Here is a 14,024-nt window from a genome sequence, read left to right as displayed (position 1 = left end):
CTCTCCATTTTTCTAGCATCCATGTCCCTATCTAGGAGTCTCTTAAATGTGCCTATTGTACCAGCCTCTACAACTACTGGCAGTGGATTCCAGACACCAACTACCGTGTAAAAAGACCTAGATCTGACAGCTCCTCTAAACTTTCCTCCACTCATCTAAAATGGGTGCCCTCTGGTATTGGGCATTGCTGCCCAGGGGGGAAAAGGCACCGGCTGTCTAAGTCTCTTATTCACCTCTATCAAGTCACCTCTCATCCTCCTTTGCTCCAAAGGGGAAAAGCCCTAACTGACTCAACCTTTCCTCATAAGATGTGCTCTCTAATCCAGGCAGCATTATGGAAAATCTCCAAAAAACTCTCTCTAAAGTTTTCACATCCTTCCTATTACGAAATGACCAGAACTGAACACAATACTCGAACTGTGGTCTAACTAGTTACAGGGTTGCAACATTAACCTCATAGCTCTTGAGCATCATATGCCTTCTCAAGCACCACATCAACTTGCATGGCAACTTTGAGGAACCTGTGGACTTGGACCCCAAGACCACTCTGCTCAACAACATGCTGAGAATCCCACCAGTAGCCTTGTACTCCACCTTGAAGTTCGACCTTCCAAAGTGAATCATTTCACATTATTCTGGACTGAACTCCATCTGCCACTTCTCTGTCCAGCTCTGCACCCTGACTATATCCTGTTGTAATCTGGGATAATCTTTTAAACTATCTACAAACCTTCATGTTTTCTGCAAACTTATTAGCCCACTCTTCCTCATACAAGTCATTATATTTTTTTAAAAATCACAAGAAGTAGGTGTCCCAGTACAGATTCCTGCGGAACACCACTGATCATTGACCTCTGGACAGAATACACTCCATCTACTACCAACTGGCAAGCCAATTCTGAATCCAAGCAGCCAATTTTCCAAGGATCCTATGCCTCATGACTTTCTGGATGGGCTTCCCATGGGGAACTTTGTCAAATGCCTAAAATCCATGAACGCCACATCCACTGCTCTGTCATCATCAATTCGTTTAGTCACCAACTCAATAACTCAATTAGGCTCATGAGGCCTGTCCCAGCACCTCACAAAACCATGCAATCTATCCCTTACAAGATTATCCTTCTCAGAATGCTTGTAAGTCCTGCCCCAGAGGACCCTCTCCATTCGTTTACACAGCAAACAGTGGTGTCACAGTTAGTTAGGTTAGTTAGTTAGGTCACAGTTATGATCACTGGTCATAGCTCAAGAAATTGAAAATGGTGATACATGGTGATACTTTAAAGGATGACAAACACAAACTCAATATCAAATCACTTTCAGATAATAATTGAGTGAGTCAGAGATAGATGAAAGATTAGTTGTATAATTACAATCTGGCAAGCAAAGGCAAATCTATGTACACAGGGGATAGTTCTGAACAGGCAATATCCTTGACTAGGCATGTTAGTTAAATGAATCATGAAAGATGCTTATCACATGGAATAGACACAAGGGATTCTGCAGGTGCTGGAAATCTTGAGCAGTACACACAAAATGCTGGAGGAACACAGCAGGCCAGGCGGTATCTAGGGGGGAAGTAAACCTTCCGTCATTTCGGGCTGAGACCCTTCATCAGCACTCGATCACTGAGTTCCGATGAAGTGTCTTGCCCTGAACGTTTACTGTTTACTTCCCCCTATAGCTGTTCCCTCAGCTGCTGAGTTCCTCCAGCATTACTTTTTGTCTGTTTATCACATGGTATAGTGGGTTCCAGAAAACTCCGGAGTCATTTGATGATAAGCTTTTAGAGTTGATGGGAGTATGATTTCAAGGTAAAGTTCAAGCTGAACTAACAAGAGGAATGTTTGCTGGCTCTGGGCCTATACTCGCTGGAGTTTAGAAGAATGGGGGGGGGGGGGGTTCTCATTGAAACCTATCAAATATTGAAAGCCCTAGATAGATGGGATGTGGGGAAGATGTTTCCTATAGCGGGTGAGTCCAGGACCAGAAAACACAGCCTCAGAACAGAAGGACATCTGTTTAGAACAGATAAGGAGGGATTTCTTGAGTCAGAAGGAAGTGAAACTGTAGAATTAATTGCCACATTTGGCTGTGGAGGCCAAGCCATTTGACACGTTTAAAGCAGAGGTTGATAGGTTCTTGATTAGTAAGGGTTTCAAAGGTTTGCAGAGAGGAAGCAGGAGAATGGGGTTGAGAGGGATAATAAATCAGCCATTATGGAATGGTAGAGCAGACTCGATGGGCCAAGTGGCCTAATTCTGACCTATGTCTTATGGTCTAACCAGCAGCAGTGGATTACAGTTCACAGTGTTATCAGGCATTGGTGGCTAATGAATTAGGCACATCAATGGCCAGTGTTAAGACTTTTTACACATCCACTGTTTCTAAACCGTATTAATAATAACAACATTTTCTTTTATTTTTATGTATATAGCACCTTTAAAACATAGCACCCCGAGTTGTTGGGCAATGCGATTCACAAATCAGAACATTCAATTTTACCTGGATCTAGAAGTTTTTCTTCAAGTTGCACCCTTGATGTTATATTGTCTGTTTTTGGAGCATGAATGAGGAGTATAATTGACCCTGCACAACTTAGTAAACATCCGAGTTTGCCCAACAAGTTTAACTTCTCTTGCAACATATAGGAAGCCAAGAGTGACCTGGAAAACAGATCAGGAGAGTAGAGGTGAGTGCTCATACACAACCACACTTTAAAAACTTCTGAACTCACTTTGACAAAACAAATGACCAGATTCCTGCTCTTCAATCAGCGGATACTTTATTAGGTATGCTGGCACACCTGCTCGTTAACACAAATATCTAATCAGCCAATCATGTGGCAGCAACCCAATGCAGAAAAAAACATGCAGATATGGTCAAGAAGTTCAGTTGTTGTTCAGACCCGACACCAGAATGGGGAAGAAAGCATAAACACGCAAAAGTCTGCAGATGCTGGAAATGCAAAGCAACACATACAACATGCCAGAGGAGCTCAGCAGAAAAGGGAGCATCTATGGTCCTGAAGAAGGGCCTCAGCTTGAGACAGTGATTATCTATTTATTTCCATAGATGCTGCCTGACCTGATGAGTTCCTCCAGCTTTTTGTGTGTGTTGCTTAGAATAGGGAAGAATTGTGATCAAAGTGACTCTGACCATGGAATGATTGTTGGTGTCAGATGGGGAGGTTTGAGAATCTCAGAAAATGCTGATCTCTTGGGATTTTCACACATAATAGTCTCTGGAGTTCACAGAGAATGGTATGAGAAATGAAAAAAGAACATCCTGTCAGCAGCAGTTCTCTGGGTAAAAACACTTTCTTAATGAGTGGTCAGAGGAGAATGGCCAAATTGGTTTGAGCAAACAGGAGGGTGACAGTAACTCGAATAACCATGCTTTACAACAGCAATGTGCTGAAGGGCATCTCTGAGTGGACAAAGCCTCACACATTGAAATGGATGGGCTACAGCAGCTGAAGATCACGAATGTACACTCAGTGGCCGCTTTATTAGATATAAGAGGTAACTATTAAAATGGCCTCTGAGTGTAACATTGCATTCTCAACAAATATTTAATATTGGTATTGGTTCACTATGTTAGAAGTACCAAAATACAGCTTTTGTCTGTGTATTATCCTGGCAAAGGCATTTCCTAAATTATTTAGTACCCGTAGTTCACTGGATTCATACCACGTTAGAATAAACTGAATTATAATTCTGAAGTGTTAAACATTTTAAATTAGAATAACTTGATAATTCAGGAACTCCATGTTTGCATTGTCCTTCATGTTGGACAACAATTCAACCAAATCACCTAGCATTTAAATTTAGAACCATTCACGGTGGATTATTAGTGTATCACCGAGTTATTGACTTATTATTTATGAAACAATCGATGGAATATTGGTGCTTATTCTGCAGTGATATTACACTACCTCCTTCTTTACCCTGGTCACCTCATTGACATTGAATCGATGTGTATAATCTATTTTATGTATTTATATTTATTGTTCTTTTATTATTGTGTTCTTTATCTCATTGTGATTTTTTGTGATGCATTGGAGTAACAATTATTTTATTCTGCTCTAAACTTGTGTACTGAAATGACATTAAACAATCTTGAAACCAAAGTTCAGAGTTCAAAGTTCAAAGTACATATAATATCAACGCATGTATACTATACACAACCTTGAAATTCGAATTCTAACAGGCACAAAGAAACTTATTCTTATGAAGAAATGAATTCTTACAAAACACAAAGAAACCCAACAGATCCACACAAAAAAGACCGTCAAACAACAAATTGTGCAAAGTAAACAAATTATACTCAAAACTAAAGTTCACGAAAGTGAGTCCACAGCCACAAAGCCAGTTCATCATTACAGCTGGTCCAAGAGCCTGTCAGTTGCAGGCCACAGCTTCAGTACAGCACAGAGATGAGTAAACCTCGCGGACCAGCGGGCTGAACACCACCCCGTCGCTCACCCCAGTGCCCCAACCTTGCCAACCTGGCCCTGAACTTAAATTAGCCAAACAAACATCAGCTCGTTCCACTGTAACCCTGCAATAGCTTCAATGAAAAACAATTTCCATGCCACACGTCAACACAGATGTACCGTCAAATAAAGAGCTTACCCAAATGGTACACCAAGGGCTCCAAGTGGAGTCACCAAAGCAGCAGGGGCAGTGTTGTAGGCCAAGAAGTTCCCGATTTGACCCAGCCCCACTGTAAAAAGGAGAAAAATTGGAAAATATTCACTTACTCACAAAACAAATGTGTTTAGGCACTCATTTAAAACTACATACACAGAAGACTATAATTGGAGGACAATCTCACTGCAGGATGAACATCAATGTAACCACAGTGGTTTCAATTTCCCAACCTTTGATCTAGAACAGGGGTTACCAGCCTTTTTTTATGCCATGGACCAATACCATTGAGCACAGGCTTTGGGAGCCCCAGGATGAGAATCCCAGACCCACCTGTATTAAAGACAGCAAACTTAGAAAGTAACAGCACGTAGAACACTAAGCACAGTATATATAGGCCCTTCCGGCCAGGATGTTGTGCCTATTTAAGATTCTTAAATGCCCCGAATGTATCTGCCTCTATCATGCATCTACCACTCTCTGTGTAAAAAATAAAGTCAAATATTAAAGAACATACATTTAAAGTGAGTGAGGGAAAGTTTAAAGGAGATGTGCGGAACACAGAGCCTACTCTAAAATCAATCTAATCCTTCCTTCTTACATAGCCCTCCACTTTTAAACTATTAATAATTATAGTAACTAGTAATATCGTGTGGCCGGTGGTGTAGTGGCATCTGCACGAGTGGTCCCCGGTTCAAATCCGGCTGGCTCCTTGCAAGCTTGCCATCTGTGCTGTGTGGAGCATCAAGCTCGCAACTCATCCTCGTAAAAAAAAGGACAAAAAATGCTAAAGAAACAGCAAGGTTGCTGCCCGATGAACCTCAAGGCATGGAAAGGAACAACTAGTAATATAAACTAGAAAATATTGTTTAAAAGACTAATAGTTTTCTGGCACAAGAATCTACTGCATTTTGTTATTTTTACTCTAACGTTTTATAAATCCATAGAAATCAAGCTTTCCTAAAACAAATGAAGGCGAAACGATGAGTTATTCATAGTTAAAAAGCTAACTCATAATTTTCATCAGTAAAGTCAAAAGACTCTTCATTTTATTCCCTTACACTCATCATAAATGGAAAAGTTTATGAGAACTAATTGACGCACTGTTAAATTACCAATTCCTTCTAGTCATGACCTGTCATATTTACATTATCTTTTAAATTTAAGAGAGGGATTTTTTCCCCTCATTTCCTGGCCAGTAAAAATAAAATCAATGAAGTTTAGGCTGGAAAATACCTGGATTTAATCACTAGCCTTTGTTGCACTAAAGTAACCTCCAGGTAACTGGCCAGCTGACAGCACAGATTTTGATGAAACTGGAAGAAAGCAATTAAAGGCAAACATTTACGAGAAAAGTAAGAAAAAAGGGAAAAAGAGAAAAAAGGAAGAAAAGGAAAAGAGGAAAGAAATAGAAGAACAGACATAGAAAAGAAAGAGTAAAAGATACAACAGAACAATCTTTTTGAAGGATGACTTCACCACCTCTTCCCCAAAACATGCTCAACTTTGCTAACTTCTCTTATTTCCAACCTCCGAAATTGCAGCAAAAAACCACTCGGATAGTATCCATGACTCACAGACACAGTTCCTCCTCTGGTTATGCTTATTCCCATAACAACACGACTTCAACAACAAGTTACATATGTGTTTTTTAAAAAAGATAGCAAAATCTCCTAAGGCACTTCATTGGAGCGTTTTGATACAAAATTTGATACCACTCAATGACTGACATCTACCATCATGAAGTGCTTCGAGGAGCTAGTCACAGTACCCATCAGCTCCAGCCATCCAGCCAACCTCAATCTATTGCAGTTTACCTAAGCAGTATGCAGGGTGATGCCATCTCCCTGGCCTTACATTCATCTCTGGAGAACTTAGATAGAAAAAAAAAACACCTACATCAGACTAATTTTTACTAACTACAGCTCTGCCTTCAATATTATCATTTCAGCCAAACTCATTACCAAACTCTGGACCCTGAAAGTTGATTTCCGCTCTGCAACTGGATTTTTGACATCCTGACCAACAGACAGCAGTCAGTAAGGATAGGCAGATTACTGGTGTTCCGCAAAGCTGCATTCTCAGTCTCCAACTCTGCTCCCTGTATACTCGTGACCGTGTGGTCAGATTCTGGTCTAACCCCATCTACAAGTTAGGAAATGATTCAAAATTCAAGATCGTTTACAGTGCACAAGTGTAAAGGAGAATGAAATAATTGTTACTCAGAATCCAATGCAGTACAAAAAGATAAAGAATGATTAAGAATAATAATTTATAAAAACAATAAATATGCAGTGAATTGGGCCGTTGGTTAATCAGGGCAGCCACTTATTTGGGCAACTTTTAAAGAACAAATATTAATCAAGAGCCAGGATTCCCTTTGTTTGCAAAACTATGCCATTTATTTGGGGCAGGAGACTGTTGCCGAACAGCTTCTTTTTTTCTTTTTCAATCTTTTTATTATTATTATTAATATCAACAAAATAAAATTGATACATAGATAATGGGATTACAAACATACACATTTCAACTGAACATGAAAGAATATATAAGCAATGATTACAGTATAAATGAGTATTCCCAAATCATGGACGATACAATATACAAATAAACAAGGCAAACCTAGGTATATCATAATATATTAAAAAAAAGAAAAAGAAAAAAAAATATGCAAAAAAACTAATCAAATAATCTAATAATAAGGGGAAAAAAACAAAAAAGAAAAAAGAGAAAAAGAAAAAATGAAAAAATAGGGCTGTTTATAATATCTCACAAAAATACAAAATCATCAGTGTCGTTAACTCCGATCCTCGCAACATATATAAAATTGAAACTGGAAAAACAAATAGGCTTGGAACAGGGTCATATTACATCATATGAAAATATTGAATAAATGGTCTCCATATCTTTTCAAATTTAACAGAAGTATCAAATACAACACTTCTAATTTTTTCTAAATTTAGACACAACACAGTTTGAGAAAACCAATGAAATACGGTAGGAGGATTAATTTCTTTCCAATTCAACAAAATAGATCTTCTAGCCATTAATGTAAGAAATGCAATCATTCGACAAGCGGAAGAGGATAAATGGAGTGAGTCCATCATTGGTAAACCAAAAATTGCAGTAATAGGATGAGGTTGTAAATCAATGTTCAATACCGCAGAAATAATATCAAAAAACAGCTTCTAGCTATCATTACTTGCGTACATTTGTGTAGCCATGGTTCAAGCAAACAGTTTTTAAAATAGCATCAGCTGTGTGTGTGTGTGTGTGTGTATGTATGTGTTCAAAAAGCAGCAATTTTTGTCACTGACTATTGGTGAGAAATAAACAGTAAGACAATTCAGAACTGTTTTGCTCACTGCGGTTTAAAGCATTCAGGCCTGGCGTTGCCGGAAACGGCCAGGAGTGAAAATGAAATGATTTCACCACTTCAATAAGTTAAAAGCTACAAAGAATTTAAACGGCATTGACAATCAACTTGATTTTTTTTTCATTTCATTCACAATGAAATTGAAGATTTGGAGGATGCAATCATTGATAGCATTGTACGAAGGCAGTCCTTATCTGGATGAGGTGTCTGGGTTGATTTTATTCACTTAGTCAAAAGAATGCGCCAAGATGTATTCCTCAGTTGATGAGTATGAGGAACTAATACAGTTTTATAGTGTTGCAGTGGTATTGGCAGTGTTCTAACTTGTCCTATATTTCATTTAAATTCATAATCTGTAGTTCAGTTTGTCTTTTTTACATGATACTTTTTTAACTATTTCCATGAAACTTCCACTAATTGGGGCAGCCACTTAATTGGGCTAAAAATGTACAAGTCCCAATGTATCCCATTCACGGGAAGCCACTACAAATATACAAAATTGCTTATATGCATAAAATTAATTTTATGTCCACTAAGTGATGCTAAGTACAAGAGTGTCTGTACATAAGGTGAAAGCCGGGCAATGATAAAATAGTGGTAATTGGGAGTGTGTAGGGCTGGCGGTGTTGATCAACCTTACTGCTTGGGGAAAGTAACTGTTTTTGAGTCTAGTGGTCCTGGTGTGGATGCTACATAGCCTCCTCCCTGATGGGATTGAGACAAACAGTCCATGAGCAGGATGGGTGGGATCCTTCATGATGTTACTGGCCCTTTTCCGTCACCTTTCTGTTCACATGTCCTTGATGGCGGGAACACTTGTGCCAGAGATACTTTGGGCAGTTTTGATTATCTGTTGTAGGGCTTTCCTGTCCATCACAGTATAGTTTTTGTACCCTGCAGTGATGTAGCTTGTTGGGATGCTCTCTATTGTGCATCTGTAGGATGACGTGAGTATTGGTTTGCATAGCCCAGCTCTCTTCAGCATCCTCAGAAAGTAGAGGCATTGTTGAGCTTTCCTGATTGTGTAGAATGACACCACCACAGTGGGTAGTATCCGAAACAACAATCACGTTGGAGTACAGGAAAGCGACAAGGGGGCCTAGTGACATGGTGTAAAACAACAAGCTTTCCCTCAACATCAACAAAAGAGCTGGTCATCAACTTCAGAAAGAAGGAGGGGGTGGAAATGGTACACATTTTCCTGTCTATATCAACAGTGTTGAGGTGGATTCTCTCCAATGACAACATATCCTTTCTGAGATATGGGGCCCAAAACTGCTGACAATACTCTGAGCACGTACCATTGAGCTCAAGGACTGTTTCAATCCTGTTGTTACCAGATTCTTGAATGGAACTGCTGTACGATAAGTTGGACTGTTGAGATCTTGCACTTTATTGTTTCCTTGCACTGCACTTTTTCCTGTAGATTTTACACTTTGTTCTGCATGTTGTTACTGTTTTACCTCGTTCTACCTCAATGCACTGTGTAATGATTTTGATCTGTATTCTTTTCACTGTTTCTTGGTGCATGTGACAATAATAAACCAATAAAACTTGATCCTATGTAGCACAAGGTGATTTTATGACAACAAACAAAAACTTTTAGTCAAAAAGGTAGAGATTGAGAAGCATTTTGAAGGAGACAGAAGCAAGAAGGATTAGAAAAAGAATTTTAGAATATTAGAAAACTAGATGGTCTAGGCTTTGTCCCCAAATGTGGAAGAAGTATTTGATTAGAGCAGGGGTTCCCAACCTTTTTTATGCCATGGACCCATACCATTAACTGAGGGGTCCGTGGACCCCATATTGGGAACCCCTGGATTAGATGAATACGCTGATCTCATAGGATTTTATGGGCAGATCAGACCACAGTTAGAAGTGAAAAAAAGACAACTATCTTAGAAGTAGGAATGAGCATTTTGAAAACTGATACTTACTTCCTAAAGTTCCAGTCCACCAAATCAATTCCGTTAAATAGGAAGCTCCTGTCAAAAGAACAAAGTTGACATTTTATTATTTTAACCATGAGAAAAAAAAAAATCAGGCTGTACTGATTTTTGAAGGAAAGTTACATCACAAATTTGCGTCTGCACTTCTATTTCAAGTACCTCTCCTTTAACACCTGAAAAAGACTGTCAATAGGCAGGGGGACCACATGCCTTTGACCAAGCATTCAGATTGACCTTAGCAACACTGAGATTTGTTTGAAGGACTGATCCTTTATTTGACATGCTTTCTCACACACACCACTCTCACGCTGGTAATAGAGAAATGCTTGGTCACGTAGGTGCAATTGGGTGGCAAGGGATCATTGGGCCAGAAGGGGCTGTTACCGTGCTGTATCTTTAAATAAAAATAAGGCATGCATTAGTAGCTCCAGTCACATGCATTCCAGTACAGTGTAACCACAATTACGTTAGACTGTTACAAAGTGATCAAAAAGTCCAAACTTCCTCAGATGGCTGGTTTATATCCCACTTCCGCTTGCATTGTGAAATTAATTTTAATTCCCCAATTTCAGTATTGCCTTTTTGTCTGTTAGACTTTTAACTTTATGATACATAAAGAAATCTATTGGGGAACAATGCCACTTCTCTTTCAATATTTTTATTATTATATAAATTGCATGAATATAAATACAAAATTCATAAGGATACAAGTAATATGAATTACATTACATTTAAATCACCGTAATATGATCACAGTATCCCATATTCCAAATCAATCATGTAGGAAAAAAATTGAATTATGAAATGAAATGAAATAAAATAATTGTATTTTATTAAAAGAATCTACCCCCACTACCAAAATGAGCTGGTTGGTGAAAAAAAAAGAGAAAAAAACCTTACCATATAATATATTAATAATGGCTCAGATCCATACTTTAATAACAGTTCAATGATTATGAAAATAACTCAGAAAGGGTCCCCATAACATTAGAAAATCATGTTTAGAATCAGAAATCCAACAACGAATCTTCTCTAGATCAAGGCACAACATAATCTCAGATAGTCATTGAACATGGGTGGGCGGGGCAGCCTCCTTCCACCTGAGCAAGATTGCCCTCCTGGCCATAAGAGACATAAAGGCCAATACCCGCAAATTAGGTGGCTTCAGTTTTGTTATACTATCCTCAACAATACCAAACATGGCAGTCAAGGGATTGGGCTTAAAACTAACATTGAAAAGTACAGAAAAAGTTTGAAATACATCTTTCCAAAATTTTTCAAGGCTTGGACACTTCCAAAACATATTAATTAATGTGGCCACTCCATTAGTGCATCTATCTTGGTAGGGGGAAATATCTGCGTAGAAACAAGAGAGCTTGACTTTAGACAGATGAACTCTATGTACCACTTTGAATTGTAATAAAGAATGACGAGCACATAATGATGAAGAATTAATCAATTTTAAAATACTCTTCCAGCTCTCTTCAGATATGAAAATCTGTAAATCCTTTTCCCAGTCTCCTTTAATTTTATCTAAAGAGGCCTTTTTCAGTCCCAACAGCAGACCGTAAATGGAAGATATTGAACCGTTGTCAAAGGGTTTCAGATTAAAAATTGTATCTATTATATTCTTATCTGGACTTGTAGGAAATGTATGTAGTTGGGATCTTAAAAAAATCTAAACTGTAAGTATTGAAAAAAGTGAGTATTGGAAAGGTTCAATTTCATTGAAAGTTGTACAAAAGAAGAGAGATTCCCTCCATCAAACAAATCCTGATATCGTTTAATACCCAACCTATCCCATTCTTTAAAAGATAGGTCAATTAAAGATGGTTTAAAAAAAATTAGAAAAGATGGGACTCGAGAGGGAGAATCTCAATAAACCAAAATGTTTTCTAAACTGTAACCAAATCCTCAAAGTATGTTTGACCACCACATTGTCAGTTAGTTTATTTAAAGATGAAGAAAGTGAGGATCCAAATAAAGAAATAATGGAAAATTTTATAACAGAGTTGACTTCCAAAGAAACCCATATAGGGCAATTCTCATGGTTAATGTAATATATCCAGAACGTAATATTTCATATATTAACTGCCCAATAATATAATCTAAAATTAGGCAAGGCAAAGCCTCCTTTCTGTTTGGTGTTTTTGTAGGTGAGCTTTATTTATTTGAGGTTTTTTTATTCTTCCATGTATAGGAAGAAAGAATTGAATCCAAAGAGTCAAAAAAAATTTACGAATAAAAACAGGCATAGCTTGAAAAAGGTGTATAAATTTAGCTAAAATATTCATTTTAATAGAATTAATTCAGCCGATCAATGATAAAAGAACAATGCCACTTAATTAGGAGACTGTTGCCACACAGTTTCCAACTACCATCAGTCTTGGGCACTTGTGTCGCCATTAAGACACTAAACCATGATTAGAGCAAACAATTTTTAAATAGTTTCAGTTGCGTGTGTTTGTGTTCAAAAAGCAGTGATTGTTATCACCGAGAGTTGGTGAGAAATAAGCAGCAAGACAATTTCGAACTATTTTACTCACTGTGGTTTCAAATATTCAGGCTTGGAGATGCTGGAACCAGCCATGAGTGAAAATGAAATGATTTCATTCCTTAAACAATGACAGAACTACAAAAAGTTTTAAGCTATTGACAACCATCTTGAATGTTACAATGAAAATGAAGATTTGGAAGATCCAATTGTTGAAAGCGTTGTGTGAAGGCAGTCTATTATTTGCACTAGGTGTCTACGCTAATTTCGCTCATTTACAGTCAATCAAAAGAACACAGCAGCATGTTGGTTGTCCATTGTTTCTAACAATGATGGCAAAACCTGTGAGGGAGAGTTTCAAAATGGAAAAGCTATTGCACTGGAACAGTTCCACTCTCTCAACCTCTGAAGTCCGGGTCCAAATGTGCAAGTAGTCATCACAAGCTGGGGTCTTCCTCGGTTGCAGTGGATAACCAAGACTTCTTCCACGTGTTATCATGTCCCGCACTCGCGATAAAAAAGAAAGCAGATGGTGTATTGGGTACTTGTCTTCATTTCTAGAACCTGAGACCATAAGATAGGAGCAAAATTAGGCCAGTCAGCCCATCAAGTTTGCTCCACTATTCAATCATGGCTGATATATTATCCCTCTCAATCTCATTCACCTGCCTTCTCCCCAGAACCTTTCATGCCCTTACTAATCAAGAATCTATCAACCTCCACTTTAAACATATCTGATGACTTGGCCTCCATGGTCATCTGTAGTAATGAATTCCACAGATTCACCACCTTCTGGCTGAAGAAATTCCTCATCTCTGTTCTAAAGGAATGTCCTTCAATTCTGAGGCTGTACTTCTTGGTCCTAGACTCCCCCACTACTGGAAATGTCCTCTCCATGTCCACTATATCACAGCCTTGCAATATTCAATAGGTTTCAATGAGATCCCTTCTCACTCTTCTAAACTCCAGTGAGTAAAGGCCCAGAGCCATCAAATGCTCCTCATACATTAACCCTTTCATTTTTGGGATAGTTCTCAAGAATTTTTCTGGGCTCTCCAATGCACTGGACCACAGGATTTAACATGGAATTCCTGGTGCATAGGGTAACCCAGAGCTGGAGTACTGTGTGCATTTCTGGACACCACACTATAGGAAGGAGATAATTTCATTAAAGAAGGTGAAGGGGATGTTCTGAGGAGTTACAAGTTGCAGTTTTGAGGAGCGACTAAATTTTTTTCCTTTGGATGGTGAAAACCAAGAGTTAAACTGATAGAGGCATACAAAAATCTGTATTTGGTATAGAATGGAGCAGAGATGTTGTGTAATTATGTCATTTCTATCGTGCTGTGACCGGAATTGCACAGAGTACACCAGCTGTGAATTATCCTATACAATATTGCACCATAACATTCCTGTTAATATTCTGTGCTCCAACTAATGAAGGCAATATACAATATACCTTCCTGACCAACTCTTCCACTTGTCCAGTCACCTCCAGGGGTATTTGGACCTGTCCATTAGGGTCTGTTTGTTTCTCACAGCAGAGGTATTTAAAC

General features: G+C 38.4%; 1 protein-coding gene across 4 annotated transcripts in view; it reads right to left on the bottom strand.

Moving 5' to 3' along the window:
* Positions 1–14,024, bottom strand: part of nipa1 (NIPA magnesium transporter 1) — an 87,504-nt gene that overhangs the window by 3,206 nt on the left and 70,274 nt on the right. For 3 of the 4 annotated variants that reach the window (XM_073044130.1, XM_073044129.1, XM_073044131.1), the window contains 3 exons: positions 9,963–10,010; positions 4,635–4,725; positions 2,503–2,663 (listed from right to left, as the gene is read on the bottom strand). In XM_073044130.1, coding sequence (XP_072900231.1) covers positions 2,503–2,663; positions 4,635–4,725; positions 9,963–10,010 — 300 coding nt within the window. Of the gene's footprint in view, positions 1–2,502; positions 2,664–4,634; positions 4,726–9,962; positions 10,011–10,133; positions 10,151–14,024 lie in introns of those variants that run through there. The other variant, XM_073044132.1, reaches the window with a different exon arrangement.

The sequence above is a fragment of the Hemitrygon akajei genome, chromosome 4, assembly GCF_048418815.1.
Source record: "Hemitrygon akajei chromosome 4, sHemAka1.3, whole genome shotgun sequence".
NCBI classification, from domain to species: Eukaryota; Metazoa; Chordata; class Chondrichthyes; order Myliobatiformes; family Dasyatidae; genus Hemitrygon; species Hemitrygon akajei.
Note: the sequence above shows the minus strand (reverse complement) of the source record. Positions and strands in the feature narration are given on the sequence as shown.